The sequence below is a fragment of the Cucumis sativus genome, chromosome 3, assembly GCF_000004075.3.
Source record: "Cucumis sativus cultivar 9930 chromosome 3, Cucumber_9930_V3, whole genome shotgun sequence".
In the NCBI taxonomy this organism is placed as follows: Eukaryota; Viridiplantae; Streptophyta; class Magnoliopsida; order Cucurbitales; family Cucurbitaceae; genus Cucumis; species Cucumis sativus.
In genome coordinates, this window is record NC_026657.2 from 21,978,384 (window position 1) to 21,999,507 (window position 21,124).

Below are 21,124 nucleotides of genomic sequence, written 5' to 3' on the forward strand. Positions count from 1 at the left end.
TTTTTTTCTTATTTCCAATTCTTTCTTCTTCTCTTTGGAGGTTTTGTGATGGACTCTGAAAATATAATTTATCTACCGTTTCATAGAGTTTATTTTATACATGAGTTCGTACTTATTTATTTTATTTATTATTATGTTGTTGTGAATGTTAATACCAATGCGAGTTCTATCTTTTTTATTCTACTCAACGTTTTCTTGTATTGCTTCAAGATTCTAATTTGAAAATAAAAAATAAAAAATGAAGTATGGAGAAAATGTGAAAGATAAGAGTTTTGGAGGAAAAAAAAAGAACAAATTTAGTTTTTGGATTTATTTGATTCAGCCGTGTTCATTAGGTTCATGTTCTTCATAAAAGATTTATAAAATAAACTAGCAAAGCTTATTGGTTATTTATCAATTTAATTAATACAATGAATCTATATAAATATAAAAGTCATATTATTATTCTATTACGAGTTTATTTATTTCACGAGCATCCTAAATTTTCATAGAGTGGACAAATAGAGTAACATGATTGTTTTGTAGTATTGTAAGACGTTCTAACATTTGAAGATTTTAAAAAAATTATAGGATTTTCTTATGAAGGATATTTAGAGAGCTTTAGATACTTCTTTAAAGATAGTTTTCATATTCACGACATACTCGTTATATATATAAAAAAATAAAATAAAAGGACATTATATACTTAAAATTATATTGCATTATATAATTAATAGAGGCAGTCGTCCATATATATCATTTTTAGGTTATATCGCAATTCCTATTATTTTTAACAACATAATCAAATTTAAATTTAACTTAATATTTGTTTTATAATAAATCTTAAATTACTCTACATTATTTTGTTGAGAAAAATAATATATAAATTAAAAATAATATAAATGGTATTAATTTTAAATTTTCAAATTGATTTAGAAAAATAAATATGTTACATAAGTTCAGATTATATCAAATTAATTATAAATTAAGATTATATCAATTTAATTATAAATTAAGATTATATCAAATTAATTATAAATTAAGATTATATCAAATTAATTATAAATTAATAAACAATCGTAAGACATTTTTGGGAACATTATGTAAATGAAAACAATTCTAGTAGAAATCCTACCAACAAAATCATAACCAAAATATTATCATATATTTACAAAAATATTTATAGTAAAGTATGATTTTGTATATCTACGATTCTCAACATCTAAGATTTCAGTTGTCTACATTTTCAAAAAAACAAAAGAACCCTAAAGATTTAATTGAATTCTAACCATACTGATGAAAATATTTTTTTAGTTCGAAATCTAAAAGAGAGGTTTTTAAAAATTTTAGGACCAAACTAATACAAGATACAAAATAATAAACTTTTGTAACACACACCCCTTTGTCCATTTGGATGTCATATATGTTGGACGATTATATGTATGAAATTATCCAAAATAATTGGATTTGAGTTTCACCATCGAAATAGAACACTTTTTGAAAAGTCATGGGAATATTGCTTCCTTTTGGTCCATCTTGGTTGAGATCAAGTTCGATATTACAAAGTAAACGTTTGCCATTCAAATTAGATTATATTGGGCAATTACAAAATTACCTTTGAATTAAAACCCTTTCAAACCTTGATTTTACTAATCAATTTTCGGATTGTGCCCAATTTTTTCATTTATTTGTTCTCAAAATCACTCAAGTCCACTGTTTTTCCTGTGCTCAAAACAGTATAGTGCATCTTTAAGCTTCAGTTTGTAGAGGTATTCAACTTTTAACGAATATCTTTGCATTTGTGTTATGGTTGGTTAGATTTTTTCTTGTTTGCAAAATTTGAGAAATTTGGTCTATGCTGTTGATTATTATTTTAATTTTATATTTTGTGTTTTGATATTATGTAGGTTGGTTTTCATTCAATGAATCAGTAACTTTATCCCACTGTGTGCCTGTTATGGTCATGAATCTTAACTGAGGTTGGATGAAATAGTCAATTTTAATGCATTATGTGTGAGAACTCCAACTATATTTATCCCAAGAATGTCCCTTACATGTTGCACATAATGCATTAAAAACACTAATCTAATGGCATATTGGTGTAAATGTCCCGAGTTCTTTAATAAAATAAAATGTCTCATTCTCGACATGGTTTTCCTCTAGTTTGTCCCAAGATTGTAAACAAATTCTTCACAAATGTGTGTGTTTGTTTTTTTTTTCTTTTGTTTTATGTTATAATGGATATTCTACGTGCTTTTTGTATGTTTTACGTTTTGTAGATGACTGGTTATCAAAACCCACATTTTTTACTTCTATAGACCGATTTGACATGTTGTTACCATTTTGCTAAAACCGTCACCAACATAAAGAAGAAGTTAACACTTAGATTGTTGTATATTTTCAAGCAAACAATTTTTTTTGTCATTTTCAAACATTAAAATAGTGTTTAACGAGCCTTTGTGTCATTCTATTTTGTTGAGGGAAGTGCAACATGATAAGGATGTTATTAGTTTTAAGTTATTGGATAACAACTAACAAGGTCTTCTTGGAGCGGGATGAGTTTGACATAGACATGATGTTCAGTTCAAATAGGATAACGATCCAAAGCTTAGACAATTATACTTGGATGATAGAACAAATAAATTGAAATCCGATCCGTAATTATAACTTGGCAATGAGACTATAAGTTAAAACAGAGACAATGAGACTATAAGTTAAAACAGAGACCTCAAATTATTGACACTATTACCACGAAATTAACGACAAAAACATTTTTTCAAAAATTAATATCCTATATTTACCTTATTTTCCTTGATTCTTTTTTTTTTGCCAAAATATGGAAAGTGAGGGTTGCAGTAGAACCAAAGACTTGGGAAACTACATTTTTTGGAGTTATGGAAACTTCTTGCACAAACTACATTTTTTTTTTTTTTTTGAGTTGTTATGGAAACTTCTGGCCCAAGTCAATGAGATTTTGTAGTTTTATTAAAAGAATAATATAAAAAATTAATTAATTAAAAATCTTCCAGAAAAACTTAGCTTACCTTTCCCTCGTGTCCATTTGACAAACATAATAAACATCTCAACTTCATATTTTACCATTCAATTGTGAGCTTGTGAGAATACCAAGAGGAAAGTCCCAATATAATTTTAAAATTAATTGGGTGAAAGTTATCATTTAAGTGGACAATACTAAGATGCAAACCATTTACTTGTGTTTGGCCTTTCTACATACATCTTTTGATGTTCACTTTGTAAAAGTAATTTTCAGTAAATATCCCTAAACTATTGCTCAGCCTTTGATGTTCTCTGCTCTAATGTCTACCAAAATTTCAATATTCCAACTTTAGATTTGATGCAAATTTTCAGAATGCATAATGCAATAGAATCACTCACTCTAATTTATAAGACAAGTTCACAATATGTGTCAACAGAATAGAGAATGGAGAATGAATATACAAAGCAAAGAATTTAAAGTTCTGTCGCATCGCATTGTATTGCATTGTTAATGCCAAAATTCAGGGTTGTTGGGGTAGAAATATTTACAAGAAATTATAAAGTAAGGGAAGAATGAACGAATATTGAATTAGAAAGGATGAACATTTTTGGTGAATCCATTGACGGTGGTGAAGAAGCCAACCAAATCCTGGCGGTAGGGGAGATAGGACTTGTGTTTGTGGACTTGCTTCTTCTGGGCTCTGCCATTAACGTAGTGAGTCCGATGGGGAGAGGATGATGTTTGAGGTTGTTGAAGCTGCTTGTGGGGGCTGTTGTTTTTGGAGGAAGAATTGGGGGAACTGGAACTAGAGGTAGAGGAGGAGGGATGATTATTGTTCAAGAAAACGAAGGCGTTTTTGCCATCACTGCTGCTTCGGTGCACCGTCATAAAGTCCCGGAATCTCCAAAGCTTGGAGAAGCCAGTGGAGTTGCTCTTCTTCCCGAGCTCTGCCGTAGCCGGAGACCACTCGCAGTAGGTGCCCTCAATAGCTCCCTCCGACTCCGATATGGGTGCGAGATCAGTATCAGGCTTTTCCAGGAACACCTTCCTCAAGGGCGGTGGAAGCGTTTCGTCTACAAAGAGGAGGTCCCGATTGAAGAGTGGGTAAACGGGACGGATCTGGCCGTTATAGAAGGCATCGTCGGCGCTGATTGGGGAGGAAGCATCAGGATTGGCGCACACAAAGGAGAAATCTTCATCATCTTCATTTTCTTCATCCAGTTGATGTTGTTCAGAGTTGTGGAGGTTTAATTTGTCGTGGAAAGCCAAGGATTCGATTTGGAGGTCCGTTTCCATCTGGTGGGGTTGGATGAGGTTGATGTTGGCGACGGATTTTAGGGTTTGGGAGGAGGGAAATGAAAATTGGGAATTTGTTTGTTGAGAGTCTGAAGAAGAGGGGGAGGAGGAGGGGGAAAGGGTAAGTATAAGCATAACCGCGTGAGGGTGAGTGGGTATTTATGAAGGTTGTTGCTTGGTGGAGACGACTAGGAAGTTTCCAATTTTGAAATTTATGTTTGTTTAATTCATCGAATCGGAACCCACCTACTTCGCTTCTTTCCAATTAACCCGTTCATTCAAACCAGTCAATCCTTGTGTTTTCCATTCATTCAAAATGTGTAATAAAGAAAAAAAAAAGGTTTAGTTGATGTTTAAGATTTTTGGTCTCATCCACCATTATTTATTACTCATATGGGTAAGTAACAATGTATTTTTAAGAATAAAAAATGGTTAGATTGTTTTTTTTTGTTTGTGAATAAGGGTATGAATAAAGAGGAAATAGATTGGGGTTAAAAGAGTTGTATCAAGGCTCTCCTTTGTTTAGCCTTTTCGTGATTGGCGGCGGATGAGAAATGGTATGGGTGCTTCTCCTTCGGTTGACACGTGAAAGCTCACGCAAGCATGTAGATGCTATAGTTGTAGATAGAAAGAAAGCGAGTGAGAGAGGAGCATGCATTCTTGATTCTTCTTCTTCATCAGCAAGTCTAAGTCAACTGATAATGCAATCTTCTGGAAAGCGGATGCCTTTTGCTTTCTTTTTTACTTTTCTTCCCTTTCACATCTCTTTGTTTATGGCTTCTTCCTTAAGCATTTTGAACTATTCTATTTCTTTTTTTTTTTATTTTATTTTTATTTCATCCTTTTTTTAAAAAAATATCTCAATCTCTCCATATTCATATTGATCTTATTTATTTTAATTAAATCTAAGGTCTTTGTAGTTGACTTTACCTTCTTTCTTTTTTTTGTTGTCATTGCTTATCAAATTAATGTAGTCATTACAAAAGTATAAAATACTTATCAAAACTACATAGCTTTAGCTTTCAATATCATAAACCAATTTCAAATTATTTGTGGAACTTATCACATTGTTTTTTTTTTTTTATTAACAAATGAATGCTTAATCTACTTCTACATTATTGTCTTTCTTATGAGTAAAACAAAAGATGATTGTGTGGTCAATCAAGTGCCAGCATAGAGAGTCATTTTGTGTATTTTTTTTTACTCCCGCATGACTCATATATACTCGTATAATTAACAAACAAAAAAAATAACAAATCTTTTAAAACTTTTATAGCAAAACTGTCAATTGTAAATTTTCTTTTTTTCTTGACTTTTTTATACTCGATTATACGAAAATTCACTTCTTATAGTGTATTTAAATAATTCAAAGAATGAGACAAAAATATCACAGAGATAAATTCAGCTTTGGTAAATCTTAATTAAATATGATACTTTATTTTAGGAGAATATTGCACTCCACCACCATCCCTAAAAAATATGGTTGTATTTCTATAATTTAATTTCTACCAGATTTTCGAATTCTTAGGATTTAAATCAATTTGAATTCAAATCTTACCTCATATCCCTAAACTAACAACGAACATAAATTCTTAATAACAATTTGAATTTAAAATTTAAAATTAAATTGTTATAATTTAAAAATGAACGACTTATATTCCAAAATATTTATAAAAAAGGTTATTAAAATAATACATAAGACATATTTACGTTTCTCTACACCTAATGAAGAAAAATTAAAAGGAAAGAAGAAATGTGAAGAAGAAAATAAAAAATTATTATACAAATTACGTTTATCTTTTGAGGCTTTCCAAAATAGCAGAGATCACAACAATGACAACTTTTAAAAAATTGAACGATTTCAAGTTATAATTGCTACATACCAAAATGAAGAACTATAATGATGTTTTTAAAAATTTTCCCTTAAGAATCAGAGAGCAAAGTACCAAAAGAAGAAATGCATATATAGAAGAGAATCCATTGAAGAAGCTCACATTTTGGCCTATTGAGAGTTCAAATGAATCTTGAATGTATGAAGAACTAACCGATTTGAGTGAAACGTACGACAAATATTTTGAATGGGACGAATCATTACCTGCAAATGATTGAAGATTTTCAAACAGACAAAGTCAAGGGATGAAGTTAGGGCACACTTGAAGAATTGGAAGGTTTTGAAGCTGATTTTGAAGATTTTTGGTGGAACAAAAGCGAAAGATAGGTAACGGAAGATATTGGAGATGCAGTCAGAAGATCTTTCAAAATTTTATAAGCTTTCAATGCCCGCATGGTTTGAAGGATATGTGAAATGGATGCAGGGTTTAGGTGAAGCTTCGTTGTTGATATGTGTTATTTTTTAGTTTTTGGAAAAAAATTAGATTTTTCATAGGTTTTAATTGTGTGTGGGATGTTTTATTTAATTATAGAGTATTCTAAGTTTATTGAACCATTGTATTTAAGATTCAAGCTTTTCACATAGGTAGGAGACATTGTTCAAGTTTTTTTTCTTCTTCAAATTTGTATGTTTTACTATTTTATAAATTTTAAAATAATTTTATCATTTATTCAAACTAAACCTCCTATTTTCGTCATTCATCTTCTGAACTCTTGTTATCAACTTTATTTTGTAGACTTCCTAAAATCCATGAAAAGAACTTGTTGTGGTATATCGAGATATCCAAACAAATGGAAGTCGATACTGATAGAGAGAAAATAACATCATATTAGTATTATATCAACATGTGATCTCCTACTTTGATAAATATATTAAACAATTGATTGACAAAGAAAGAAAAAAAAAGAGAAAGAAACAAATAAACTATGGTTGTGGTAAATTGAAGTAGATGTTAAGGTTGGCAAAATGGCAACATGTTTCCACCATTGTAGAGTAGCTAACTTTTTGGATATGGGCTTGGTGGAGTCAAGCTACGACCATCAATTTATTGCCTCCATCACAATACAATATAAATAATTGGTTTATAAATAGTATATATGAAACAGTATATTATATATTTTATGAATGGAAGATTATGCTATCAATTTGTTAAAATGCTTTATAAATGGTATATATAAAATATATGTATTATGCAATAGTATATATATAATGATTTTAAAAAAAATATTGATCCGTTACATAATATGTGTATGCAGTGGTATATAATTTCAGTAAGAAAAAATTACATGACTAAAAAAAAATTGTGAATGTATTATTGAATATATGCAGTAGTATATATGAAATAGAACACAAAACATAAATGTATTATTCACTAGCATATGTGTAAATTTTTTTAAAAAAAACTACATAACATATATATAATCTGTGTATAGAGTGGTATATCGAACATGATAGAAACATAAACTGAAAAATATAAAATTAAACAAAATAGGAAGAACATGATTAGAATATGCAATCGTTGTCGAAAGAAAAGACTGAAAAAATTGAAGGATGAAGTCATTGCTAGTAAATGATTGAAGCACTCAGATTATTAACGTGATATGAATAATATGAAGTCATTGCAGCCATAAGAAAAGATAGAAAAAAATTGAAGGATGAACATGTTGTCGACAACGGATAAAAGTACTGAGATTATTAACGTAGTATGTATAATATGATATAAAGTTATACCGATAATTAAAAAAGATTTTGGTTTATACTTAATTAAAAAACTATTTCTAATTTATTTTCGATAATAAAATTAGACATTAATTAAATATATACATTTTTATAATAAATTGTATATAATGTATTTGTGAATAAAAAATAATTTAAATTTAATTTCGAAAATCATATATAATTAATAATAATAGAGTTATAATTGTCTAAAAAATATACGAAATTCTAATGAAGAAAATAAATTTTAATTCAAAATATTTGTGAAATTTTATAGTTAATTTAAATCTTTTATCTAAATCATTTTATATATCAACTACAACAAAATATTTGTGGCGTTGAACTTGAACAAATGTTTTATTTTTTGTTGATTTGATGTGATGTGGTTCAATCTCTAGAATTTGATCATTTGATTCTCTCTCGATTCCACTTACGCTTGATTTGAGGAAACGGAGCACGCGACGTTCTTGAAGTTGAAGTCTTAGAAAAAAGTTTGTATCTTCAAAGAAGTTTCAATCTTCGAAGGAAGTTGAAGTCTTGAAAGAAAACTTATAGAAGTTAAAGTCTTGGAAGAAAGCTTATGGGCTTAAGTTTAGTTGATTCATAGACCAGAGCTATGGGCTCAATCACATTGATTTGAGTCATATTTATCGTTTATGCTCAATTAAGTTTGTTTTTGGGCTCAATTAAACTTAATTCAAGTAAATAATATTTAATCGAACCAAAATAGTTAATTTGATCAAACGGTCATGATAAAAACATGTGACATTATCGTAGTTGACCAATTTATGTTTTCAATTTAAATTTGGAACACATCAACTTTTTAATTAGTTTCAAATTCAATTATTTACACTTTTCACTGTCAATTTAATAAATGATATGACAATTTGTGATTGCTTTCAAAATTTTCTACTCAACGACGTTAATTTGGCTAAAAATAAAAAATGTGTATGAAAAAAAATATGGAAATTACAAATAAAAAATTATAGGAAAATAAATATAAATTTTAGAAAGTAGGGAAAACTAAATGTTTATGATTATAAAAGAAAGAACAATGTGAACAAAAAGAATGAAGCAAAACAAAGAGAAAAGTAAAGAAGTGGGAAAGTAAAAGAATAACAATTAAACACAATTAATTGTGATGTGTCTTTCAAAAGTTCACCACCATATTTGTTGTATAGATTATAATATGAAATTCAAATAAGAGTTACATGAAAATTAGTAACTATGTATGTTTATAACATATAACAATATTTACACCATTTACTATTTAATCTTACTAATTTGTGTATATATATAAAAGAGTATATAGATTGAATAAACTAAAAAGATACATCAATGCCAATAATAGTTGAGATAATTTCTTTAGAAATCAATAACAATTTCTAATTATATGACTTCAATGGACTACCCACATTTTGATTGTTTAACATTCCTTTTAAGTATAATAGATTATCCACGAGTTATTATTATATGGTGTTCATAAAAAGCAATTATGATGCTTTAAAATAATGGGACCTTGTGCATTATAAAAAAAACATGCTTTTAACACTCAGTATTATTTAACACCAATAATTAAAAAAAAAAAAAAACTAGTTGCTAGAACTTGAAATTTGAGTCCATTAAATTCAGCCACATCATCACACCAAATGCTGTGGTAATTATATTTTTTTATTGAATTTTGATAATTAAATTTACTTAACTCAACCCAATTCATGTCAAATAAACAAATGGACTCAAGTTTAAGTCCAAAAAGCATATGAGCCAAAGTCCAAACCCAACAAACAAATGGACTCAAGTCCAAGTCCAAGTCCAAGTCCAACAAACAAACAGGCTCAAATCCAAGTTCAAGAAACAAATGAGCCCAAGTCTAAGCCCATAAAATTTTTCTATAAATAGATACCTTTGTCACTCATTTGAATGGATCTTTCGTTGAAGGAAGAATTGAAACTCTTAAGTAAAATTGAAGATTCAAACTTCTATAAAGCTCTCAAAATGTGCAAGTTCTTATCAACTTCAAGATCATCATCTTCTGAAAGATTTAATACTTGGAAGATCAAACTTTTTTTTAATTCCAGAAGATTGAAGGTCAAATAGACTTGCAACTTGAACATTATCCTAAAGACCAAAGATCAATAAATTCTAAGTTTTTAACTTGTATTCGAGAGAAAACATCAACAGAGTAAATACTAGAGACTGTATTCACAGTATTCATCAATATATCAAAGTTCAATTCCACGAAATATATTTCTTTGAAATCTCATGTGGTGAGATAATTTCTACCTTTCATCTCTTTCTCTTTTGAAGAACATCTAAAAAAATTATGACATCCCATGGCAACACTTCCAAAGCACCAAGTGACATCGACAAGCAGCCAAATACTCGCAGCCCCTCAAGGGAGACTCAATCATATGAGGAAATGCCATCCTCTGAGGTTGCAAAGAACAATTGGGAACAACTGTCTAAGCCACCAAAATGTGGAATTATAATCAAAGAAAATGTTGTGATTAATGAACAAATTTCCTCTTGTAAACGCTCGAATGAGGAGATGCCTCATCCAAATATCATGTTAGTTATGGTGACTGGCGTGGGTACAAGTGAAGACAGAATGACTGAGCTTGAAAAGAAGATCAACATGCTCATGAAGGCCGTTGAAGAAAAGGATAATGAGATTGCATCTCTCAAGAATCACATCGAACGTCGTGATGCTGTTGAATCAAGTCATACACATACTGTCAAAAATACTGACAAAGGGAAGACAATTATGCAAGAAAGTCAACCACAAAATTCGACCTCAACTACATCACTGTCTATTCAATAGTTGCAGGAGATGATTGTAAGCTCCATCAAAACTCAATATGGTGGACTCTATATTCCAAACCATATACGAAGAGTGTCGACAATCTCATAATGCCCAATGGATACCAACCATCCAAGTTTCAACAATTTAATGGAAAAGGTAACCCAAGATAGCACGTTGTTCACTTCATTGAAACATGTGAAACTGCTGGTACGAAAGGAGATTTGCAGGTAAAACAGTTCGTTTGAACTTTGAAAGAAAACGCCTTTGACTAGTACATCGACTTGGAACATGAATCCATTGATAGTTGGGAGCAACTTGAGAGAAACTTTCTCGATCGCTTCTACAGCACCTGACGTATCATCAACATGATGGAGTTGACAAATATCACACAGCAAAAGGGGGAGCCAGTCATCGACTACATAAACCGATGGAGAGCTCTAAGCCTAGACTGTAAAGACAAGATCACAGAAATGTCTGCAGTTGAGATGTGCACCCAAGTCATGCATTAAGAACTTTTCTATATTTTGTAGAGGATAAAACCACGCACGTTTGAAGAGTTGGCTACTTGTGCTCATGATATGGAACTAAGTATCGCACGCAGATGATCAAAACATTTATTGGCTTAAAAAATGAGGAGTGACAAAAATGAAATTGATGACACTAAAAAGAACGTAAATAGTGTCATAAATGAGTGTATGGTTGTTCATGCAACTCCTTTGAAATCCTTCTCCGAAAGAAAAGAAACAAAAATTGAAACAAAGCATGATGGCGACGAAAAGCGACACCCAACTCTTAGAGAAAGACAGGAAAAAGTTTATCAATTTCCTGACTCTGATGTTGCAGACATATTAGACCAGAGGCTAGACAAGCAACTTATTCAACTGCCAGAATACAAACGACCGAAACAAGATGAAAAAATAGAGGATCCTAAATATTATAAGTACCATTGGATCATTAGTCACCCTGTTGGAAAGTGTTTCGTGTTGAAAGAGCTGATTCTAAAGTTGGCTCGTGAAAAGAAGATCGAGTTGGATATCGATGAAGTAGCTCAGACGAATCATGTTGTAGTCGAGATGACTTTAAGTGTTCCACCATCAACACAACTTTATGATCAAAGGAAAAACTTAATTCAGTTTGGAACTTTTGAACCTATAGTTGTTCAATTCCATCAAAGGATCGTGACGACATACTCTACAAAAAAAGAAGAGCCTGTTGAAGATGATGACGGATGATGGATAGTTGTGACTTGCCGAAAAGGAAGACAACCAAATTTCATTCAACAGAAGTCGTCATTCAGTCAAAAGCATGCAAAAGGGAGCATCTCCCATAAAAAGAAGGAAAAAAGAAACAAGAAGATGTGGAAGCCTAAACTTGTCAAAGGAAAAGACGAGGACTTCTTTCAGCCTTGATGGTCGATAACTTTGAGAGAATTCCTCCTAAGAAGCTTCCTTGATGTTCATCCTAAGGAAGTATTAGAAGTCACTGCATGTCATGCTGTCAGTATAACAGAAGTCAACAACAATTGTACATCTTCTGAAGAAATCGACAATTCAAATGAATTTAAGCAAATGACTTCTGTCTTTGATCGTATCAAGCCGTCAACTACTCAACCTTCAGTCTTTCAAAGATTGAGTATGACCACAAAAGAAGAAAAAATCAATGTCCAACGTCTACTTCCACTTGAACTTCAACTTTCAAAAGGCTAAGTATCTCCACATCGAAGAAGGATCAACCTTCAACATTTGTTTTTTTATTGACTAAAGATAACAAGCGATCATGAAGAAGAGATAAAAACTTTGAAGGTAAAATCACTTCATGAAGAAAACTGAGAGGATCATCATCGTTTTTATCTTCTCATGTGTATTGCGGCTAAAAGGATCATCTTCTCCCGTGTGTTGCAGCCGAGAGGATCGTCATCTTCATCTTCTCTCGTGTGTTGCAATCGAGAGGATCATCATCTTCATCTTCTTTCGTGTGTTGCAGCCGAGAGGATCATCACCTTCATCTTCTCCCACGTGTTGCAGCCGATAAGCCACCTTCATCTTCTCCCGTGTGTTGCGCCAGCCGATAAGCCACCTTCATCTTTCCGGTGTTGTGCCAGCCGATAAGCCGCCTTCATCTTTTTGGTGTTACGCCAGCCGATAAGCCACCTTCATCTTCCTAGTGTTGCGCCAGCCGATAAGTCATCTTCATCTTTCTGGTGTTGCTGATATATATGTGGTCTCACTTCTCCATCTTCAATCAAGCTTGATTTGTTTAAGCACTCCATCACCCTTAGTAGCTTAACTCCTATAAATACAACGAAGATAAGTTGTAATTAGAAAAAAATTGAAAAAAAATATAAAGAAGAAAAAAAGAAAAAAATCACTTGAAAAGAAAAAAGAAAGAAAAAAACAAAAAAACAAAAAGGAAAAAAAAAGGAAAAAGAAAAATAGAAATAAAAGGAAAAAGAAAATGTGCATTTTTAAAAATAGTAAAATAAATTAAAATATTTACAAACTATAACAAAATTTTGGATTATATCACTGATAGTCTACTATCACAATAGCATAGTAATAATTATATAGAATTTGGTATAGGTTATAAATATTTTGTAAAATCTATTATTTTTAAACATTTTCAAAAAGAAAAATAGAAAAAAGAAATTACTTTTTCAAATTTAAAAGAAAAATGTTTCTTTTTTCTCTTTTCTTTTCTTCAGCAACGGTCCCCAACTCTTTTTTCCTTCTTTTTCTTCTCTCTCCTCTTCGTCTATTCTCTCTTATTCTTCACTCTTTCTCTTCCTTTCTTTGAAATGTCAAACAGATTTGTCAATGGAGAAGCGCATAAAAAGAAGAAGAAGATATCGTCGTCATTAGTGTGTCTTCTTTAATCCTCATAGCAATGCTGGTCTCTGTTATCGTCGGCTTCAACAGTGCATCTCACGGAGAGCATAGTAGCGACGACCGGGCAGCAAAACCACCCCTCAAATCTCATCTTCAACCAAAGCTATCCCCATTTCACAACCAACATATTATAAAGTGGGTGTTGAATTCATTTTGAAGAATAAAAAAAAAGATTATTCTAAAAAAAAGTCTAAATTTTATCTTAAATCATTAATTCATTTCAAATCTGCAAAACTTTTCAAATTTTAGTCGGGGGTAATTTAATTTTGGATTAACACAAATTTAGCTATTTTTTTTTTCAAATTAGGAGATGATTGAAAAAAAAATCAAATCTATGACTTAAAGCCACGTCATCACACCAAAGATTGTGGTAATTATATTTTTATTGAATTTTGATAATTAAGTTTATTCAACCCAACCTAATTCATGTCAAATAAAAAAATTGGCTCAAGTCCAAGTCCAAGAAGCTTATGGACTAAGTTCAAGTCCAACAAACAAATGGACTCAAGCCCAAGTCCATAAAACTTCTCTATAAATAGATACCTTTGTCTAAAGTACTAAAACTCTAAAAAAAATTGAAGATTCAAACATCTATAAAGCTCTCAAGACGTGCAAGTTCTTATCAACTTCGAGATCATCATCTTCTGAAAAATTGAAGATTAGAAAGATCAAACTTTTCTCAAATTTCAGAAGACGGAAGCTCAAATAGACTTGCAACTTCAGCATGTTAAAGACCAACAATCAAGAAATTATAAGTTTTAAACTTGTATTCGAGAGAAATCATCAAATGAGTAAATACTAGAGATTGTATTAACAATATTTATCAATATATCAAAGTTCAATTCCACGAAATACATTTCTTCAAAATCTCGTGTGAACAACAATGATAGACATTGTTGTATAGAATGATATAATAATATGAAATTTTGTTATATATGGCAAATATTTGGATGGATTTGTTATTTTATATTAAAAAAAATTAATTATTAGAAAGTTGAGGCAGTGAGTCGTGAAGACATTGTATTTTAATAAAATATTAATTTCTTTTCAACAAACTTTATGAGAGCAAGAAGCCTCTTTTGAACTCTTGTAAATAATAAATAATAAAGTATTATGCAAGTAATGTAATGTTGACCTAATTTCATGCATTCTAGTCTATCATTTTAAGTTAAATATGTACTTTTACGATAGCATTCTAATTTTAAATTGTAACTAAATAAATCAGTTCAATAAAATATAATTTTTTCTTTTGAGATAATAACAAATGACTTCATACATAGTGGGATGGATAAATATGTTTTATTATAATGGTTAGGTTTCAAATAAAACATATTAAAAACTACCAAAAGTAATTTAATTAACAAATAAACATTCAGGTGTGAAAGTATTCATATGCAGATAGAAGTTCAATATTTTAAACTCACTGATAAAGAAAAACACTAAATTTGGTGAGTATCAAATGAAATCAGGAGTGAGTGAAGAAATGTGAAGAAAGAAAAGTAATGGCATTCAAATTAGGCTAACAGTTCACAATTTTATATTTAATTGGTATACTTTTAAACACCATAGTTCAAAATTATCCAATCCAACTTCTGTCATGTCAAATCAAAGCAATTATAAGTCCCAACAAAAGTAATGCAAAATTAAGCAAATGTCCAGAGTTTGGGTTAAGAATTCAATTTGTGACTGTCCTACCATTGATATAGACTAAGTGGGGGTGCCTTCAACTAGCTTGTTAAAGATTTGAACTGATTCAAGGTTACACAAGAAGTAGTAATAATAATGATGGGAGGCAAGGTTTTTAAGGGGTTAGAGTACCAATTTATGAATTTTAAAAATATTAAAAATGCCATCAAAGTCACATATTGGTGGAGTAGTACCAAAATCTTATTTAAAATGAAGAATAACATATACATATTATTGTATAGATACTTGAACCGATCTTTGTCTGCCCCAACCTTGTGATCTAACCTTGTGATTTGGACCACACTGAGGTAGAAATCCAAATTATATATAAATAACATAAATTAAATCAAAATAATGTAAATAAACTAAGAAAACAAATTCACCAATTGAAATGTATTCATAGTTCGAAACAAAAGAAAGCAAAGCTCTTCTATTCAAGAGTCAAATTTTGTAATGTCTTGTACGCAAATTCATACTTATTCAACAAAAACCAAACAAACAGAGACAATTTTCACTATTTCTCTTCCTGCACCACCTCAAAACACTAAAATCCTATACATTGATTCAGTAATGTTGTTCATAAACCCACTAACATTTTTCGTCATCGTCATTTTTTCTTCTGCAACTCAAATCAACCAAGTTACAGAATACATAATCCAACAAGGTCGAGAAAAAATTCCAACAATTTTAATTTTCTCACCAAGTTCTTCATCCACTCATTTGAGTGTAAATGAGTAGATGGAATCCAAAACCCCCATTTCTCTTTTCATCTCAAATGGTATTTTCAGCATGAAATCCTCCATTGTTGTTCAAACACCTCAAACTAAGTTCATAAGCTGAAAAAATAGCTCCATTCACCACAAAAGCTCTAGCTACTGCGGTTCCTAATCCACGCCATAAAACACGATACCCTTCTTCTTTCACACTCTTATAGAAACAATCTACAATCCCACTGTACTTTTGAAACTTGAATTTCGATTGAGCTTGAAGTCTAGTTTTGACCACATCTAATGGGTAACAACAAACCCAACTCGCAACGCCGGCCAGTCCTCCGGCAACTAACATCGTCCTCAATGTCTCTTGCCCTGTTTTCCGGCAACCGGGGTGAAGCTTTTCTCTCATGAATTCGTATGTCCAAAAGTAAAAACAATGGGATGGAGCGTCTCTTAGCATTGTGATTGTTAACCCTCTGTATAGACCTTTGTAGCCTTCGGTTTTGAAAATGTTCTTCGCAACCTGCATCGGCCCGCGTCGAGATGAATTCAGATCTATGTTATTTGATGAACCCAAATCCTGTAATTGAAGACGGATTTTCACCAGCTCAACCGGTGTTAAAATTAAGCTCTGTAGTGCTCCGGTGCCGAATCCGCCTAATGCTACCGCCTTGTACGACGGTGGACGGTTGTCCGTGGCCGATGGATCGAAGGCTCTGCAGAGTACGGCGTTGGTTTGAAAAACAATGGCGTTCTGTAACATTCACGTGAAAGAACTAATTAACAAATGGGGTTTGTTTCTTGAAATTGTTTTTGGGTGTATGAATATTCTAGAATCTTTTCATAAATTAAGTGAAGATTTGAAAAAAGGATGAAGAAATTAGAACCTGGAAAGTGACAGAAGCGAGAGGAGCTCCCATTCCTCTGTAGAGAGCGGCGGGGCCACCGTTGGACATGATGTTACGGAGGAGGGTGATGGCGGAGCCGGAGGTGGAGTGCTGTTGGCGGATACGAAGAGTGTCGAGTGGGTAACCGGAGACGATGCCAGCGACACCGCCGATTCCACCGGCGACGAACTCTTTGCCCCAACTGCTGGCGAGAAATTCCGGCCAGAAATCCATTTTTGGGAAGCTGAATCCGAAATATTGGAAAGTGAGGAGAGATTAAGGTAAGTGGGTGTGAGAAATTAGTTGCTTGCACGGAAGAAATTGATTTGGATTTGGGCTGAAATGGGAGGTTGGGTGGTTATCCTTTTCCGGGAATTTAGAAAGAAGGAAAAAGAAAATGATGGAATTTTCTTAGTTATTTCTTTTTCGTTCTTTCTTTGTTTCCGGGAAAAGTTGAAGCCACAGAGACAATGTCCGCCGGTTAAACTCAATGCCTTGGAGTCTATATCTCTTTTGTATTAAAAAAGAAAAAAAGAGAGAGAAATTGTTAATAAAAAAAGCCACCGGGTGCGTGTTTGATAATCTCACCCACTCACTGTGGCCGTAAAATGTAGAATGGCATCACCGTAAAAACGAAAACGCCATTTTGTAATATCACTTCATCAACGTAATTAAAGGCACGGGGGGAAAAAACCAAAAGAAACAACAAAATAATAATGATAATAATAAGAAACGCAAAGGGGCACGTGGAATGTAGTGAATGGTTAGATATTGGCATTACCCAACCCTAAAATGGTTCACCACGTCACGGATACATACACCTCACTTTTCCCTACACTTGTTTAAAACTCCTCACAACACTACGCTGCTCGCTGGGTCCTCTCTTTTCTCTCTTTCCACCAACCCAACCTTTCCCAAATTTGCATCTTTTCATTTGCTAAACCCTAAACAAAACCAATCTATTTTTTAGTTTCAAATATTTTTAAAAAATTCAACCAAATAAACACTTTTATTGTGATAACTGATAAGAAACATGAAACTATCCTTTCAAATTTTCTCACCAACCAACGACTCCAACAAAAAGGGAATCTCATCACACCTTTTTGGATCTGCCCCAAAGGGAATCGTCATCGTCCAAGGAATCCAATCCCATCTGCATTTTAAATTATCACCGTCGGATTCTATTTCTTGTTTGTCCTCATCCCAACCCATTTGGCACCTCCATTCATCCGTCTACGCTTCCGACGTGGCTATTTGCTTTCTTCTTCTCCTCCGCCCAACCACACCTCACAATTGAGATGTTAACAATGGCGTTCCATGGCTCTGTTATTTCTGTCTTTTCTATTTCCTTTCCATCGTCGGCCTCCGCGTCTCCGCCATCGCCGTCATCACTGTATACCGGTTTTTGTTTCGCTACAACACCAACTACCGTTCCAATTCACTGCTCCCAGAGTTTAATTGCACGTATTGCTCCTTGAAGAGGAAAAGACGACTCGCCATTCTCCTCTTCATTTTCCAATTGTAAGCCCATTCTCTCTCTCACTTTTTTCTTTAATTTTTTACATTTATTTTGTTCCTTCTTGTCATTGCTATCACTATCTGCTATATCACTATAATTAGACTAAACACTGTAATTTCTCTGTTGAATCATCGAGATTTGTTGCCGTACATCGATGTTTCATGCTTACCTGCTGATAATGATTCAATTATCAGAATTAGCTACATTTAAGTGATATTGATTTCATTACTTCTTTTGATACAAGCTAAATGGTTGTCAATTTTTCTTTTTGTTTTTTGCTCATCATTTAATTGCAAAAGTTCAGTACAGAATAAGATGTTTTGGCTAATTACTTGAACATGGATGAATCTCTGTTGTAACTTGTTATTGTTACCTGTTTGGTAAATCTAAATTTAGCTCTCGAAATCGAATCTCAACAAAACTGCAGGAACAGTAGAGCTGAAACTGGTATATAATTCTCTCATAAGCAGTAGCAAGTGAAAGAACATCTATGGAGTTCATCAGCATTTGAAGAAAGTGCCTAGGTATTAGTAAGACTGTCAAACTTTTTGGAATGAAATGAGATGTGTTTCTGTTCAATCATTTGTGGCTAGTCTAATTTCAAAGGAACTTTTTTTGACTTCCATAGACCTAAACAAGCACAAATCTCCATTTAGTTATCTATGTGATGAAAACCCAGTTGGGATCTCACTCAAAAGTTTTCTATGACCCAGTCTCTCTGGGGCCATTGCAAGGATTCAATAATGAAGAATCCAACGTGAGAGAAAAGGAAGTGTGGGCAGGGGACCCTTCGTTGCTGTGGACCAGATTAAGACCCTTTGTTGATGGAGAGAAGACTCTGGTAACATGCTTCTTGGATTATTGCAGGTGAGGGAGTTAGAGAAGATTCTGGTAAGATGCCACATTTGAAAATTGAATTATTGAAGATAGAGAGAGTTGGGGGTATGAACAATTGTATGTAATCAAAAAGTTATCGTGTGAGCTTATAATGCCTGAAGCCTAGGATTTATAATTCAAATTCAACACTCGATGTCTATGACATTCTTCAACATTGCTTGTAAAAATATTATTTTTACCTGTGTTGATGCTTTTAAGAATTAAGATTATTCCCTTAAAACTAACTCGAATTTTTTCAACATGTTTTATCTCGTTCACGTGAGATATCCGAATATACAACTATTCCAAATTAAACAACGTTTTTCTATAATGCTTCTATGATTTATTAACAAAAAAAAAAAAAAGCATCGTGTTTGTACAAGTAGTAAATTTTAATTCTATTGAATACATTAACCACGGTCATTAAACATACTTTCATATTTTTATCCATTCATTCGGATGCGATCTTTAATAAGAGAACTTGTGTCGATAAGGAGCCATTTGAATCATCCCACAGCTGAGGAGTAACTTTCAGGAAAAGTGACAGAGAGGAAGGCAGAGATTCTGATAAGGAGGCATATGAACTATCTTAAAGCCGAGGAGTAAATTAAGCAGCAGAGAGAGAGAGAGAAAGAAAGATTCTGATAAGAGGGGATGTTTCAATTATCCCAAGGCTAAAAAGTAACTTTAAGCAGCAGTAGAAAGGGAGAATTGTGATAAGGAGGTCTTGGAAATTGAATTGTTTTGGTAAGAAAAAGACAAAAGAAGATACAGAGATAGGCTATCGAAACATGGTTGAAGAGAATGGCATCTCTCTCTCTTCCATACTACAGTGAAGTTCACCAAAAATCTGTAGCTGTATTGAATATATGAATCCAAATGATGATGCTCAATATTTCTTGTTGGTGGGCCGCATACTACTTTAATAACAGTAGCAGCACAGACAGCGATGGGTGCAACCTTGCATGTGTTAATTGCGTAGAACTGCGGCCACAAAGAGTCAAATTTTTACAGCTCAAGAGTCTGACTGCTTTCAACTTTCAAGGGACGTATATTCCTAACCTGTTATGTTATTTCATATATTATTTTGGTACAACTTTACTTTCTAAACTAGTTTAAGTTTCATTTTGTACTTTGGTATAACTAATACTTAATTATTTATACTTCAAAAATTAATTTAAAATGATTTTTTTAAAAAACTTTTAAAACTCAATTTTATCTTACTGTCAAATATGATTATTTTAAATATATACGGCAAGCAAGTGTAGTTGTGGGAATAGACTATGTATTATATATAGATATATTTATATAATATGCGTCAGTTTTGATAATTTTATTTTTCTTAAACTTTGAACCCAGGAAGTAAACAAAAAAGTTGTTTTTAATAATATATCACTTCCTTTCTTTTGAGAACCTTTTGATATTTTCTATTTAATATCTATTTTTTTTTTAATTCAGAGATAAAAAAGAAAAAGAAAAAGAGCAAGTACTAGCAAAAGTGCACCTCTTACCAACTTGGTTGCTTCTGAATTGTGATGGTTGCATTGCATCTATCTTTTGCCTAATGCTCAATAATTGCCTAATTCTATCTTACTGCATCAACTTAATGTACTTTACATTTGATATATCAATCTATTTATTCTATATGATTTGTATACCATATTTAGTATTTGTATACCAAATTTATCAATCAATAAGTGCTTGTTCATTTGTTTTTATTCATAAATTCAATTTAAAATTGTATCCATGGTTTCATAACATTGTTTTTCTACTACATTCTCAACAGATTCAATTTGTTCTCTTGATAGACATTCTAAATAAGTGTTGTTGGACTATTGATACAGTAATGCTATATTGGAAATTTTAAGGATATAC

At 32.1% G+C, this 21,124-nt stretch overlaps 2 protein-coding genes and 1 long non-coding RNA gene across 3 annotated transcripts; 1 reads left to right on the top strand and 2 right to left on the bottom strand.

Annotated features, from left to right (window-relative positions):
• Nucleotides 1–3,565: 3,565 nt before the first annotated feature.
• Nucleotides 3,566–4,273, bottom strand: LOC105434905. Its single transcript, XM_011653194.2, has one exon. It carries the CDS (start codon nt 4,271–4,273, stop codon nt 3,566–3,568), a length of 708 nt encoding a protein of 235 aa, XP_011651496.1.
• An 11,359-nt stretch (nt 4,274–15,632) lies between these two features.
• LOC101222749 (mitochondrial arginine transporter BAC2) lies at nt 15,633–17,343 on the bottom strand. The gene is made up of 2 exons (XM_004150302.3): nt 16,855–17,343; nt 15,633–16,721 (listed from the first exon to the last, which is right to left on the bottom strand). The coding sequence occupies exons 1-2, from the start codon at nt 17,086–17,088 to the stop codon at nt 16,026–16,028; spliced, it is 930 nt and encodes a 309-aa protein (XP_004150350.1). The 5' UTR covers nt 17,089–17,343; the 3' UTR covers nt 15,633–16,025.
• Nucleotides 17,344–17,602: 259 nt separating this feature from the next.
• LOC116402751 lies at nt 17,603–19,490 on the top strand. The gene is made up of 2 exons (XR_004215361.1): nt 17,603–18,375; nt 18,801–19,490. It is a non-coding gene; the product is annotated as an uncharacterized LOC116402751 (long non-coding RNA).
• Nucleotides 19,491–21,124: the final 1,634 nt, after the last annotated feature.

Excerpts from the sequence above, each read along its gene's own strand:
- LOC105434905 (XM_011653194.2), bottom strand. The coding sequence starts at position 4,273 with ATGGAAACGGACCTCCAAATCGAATCCTTGGCTTTCCACGACAAATTA.
- LOC101222749 (XM_004150302.3), bottom strand. The coding sequence starts at position 17,088 with ATGGATTTCTGGCCGGAATTTCTCGCCAGCAGTTGGGGCAAAGAGTTC. Across the intron at positions 16,722-16,854 it reads TCGCTTCTGTCACTTTCCAG|AACGCCATTGTTTTTCAAAC; the intron begins GTTCTAATTTCT and ends TGAATGTTACAG.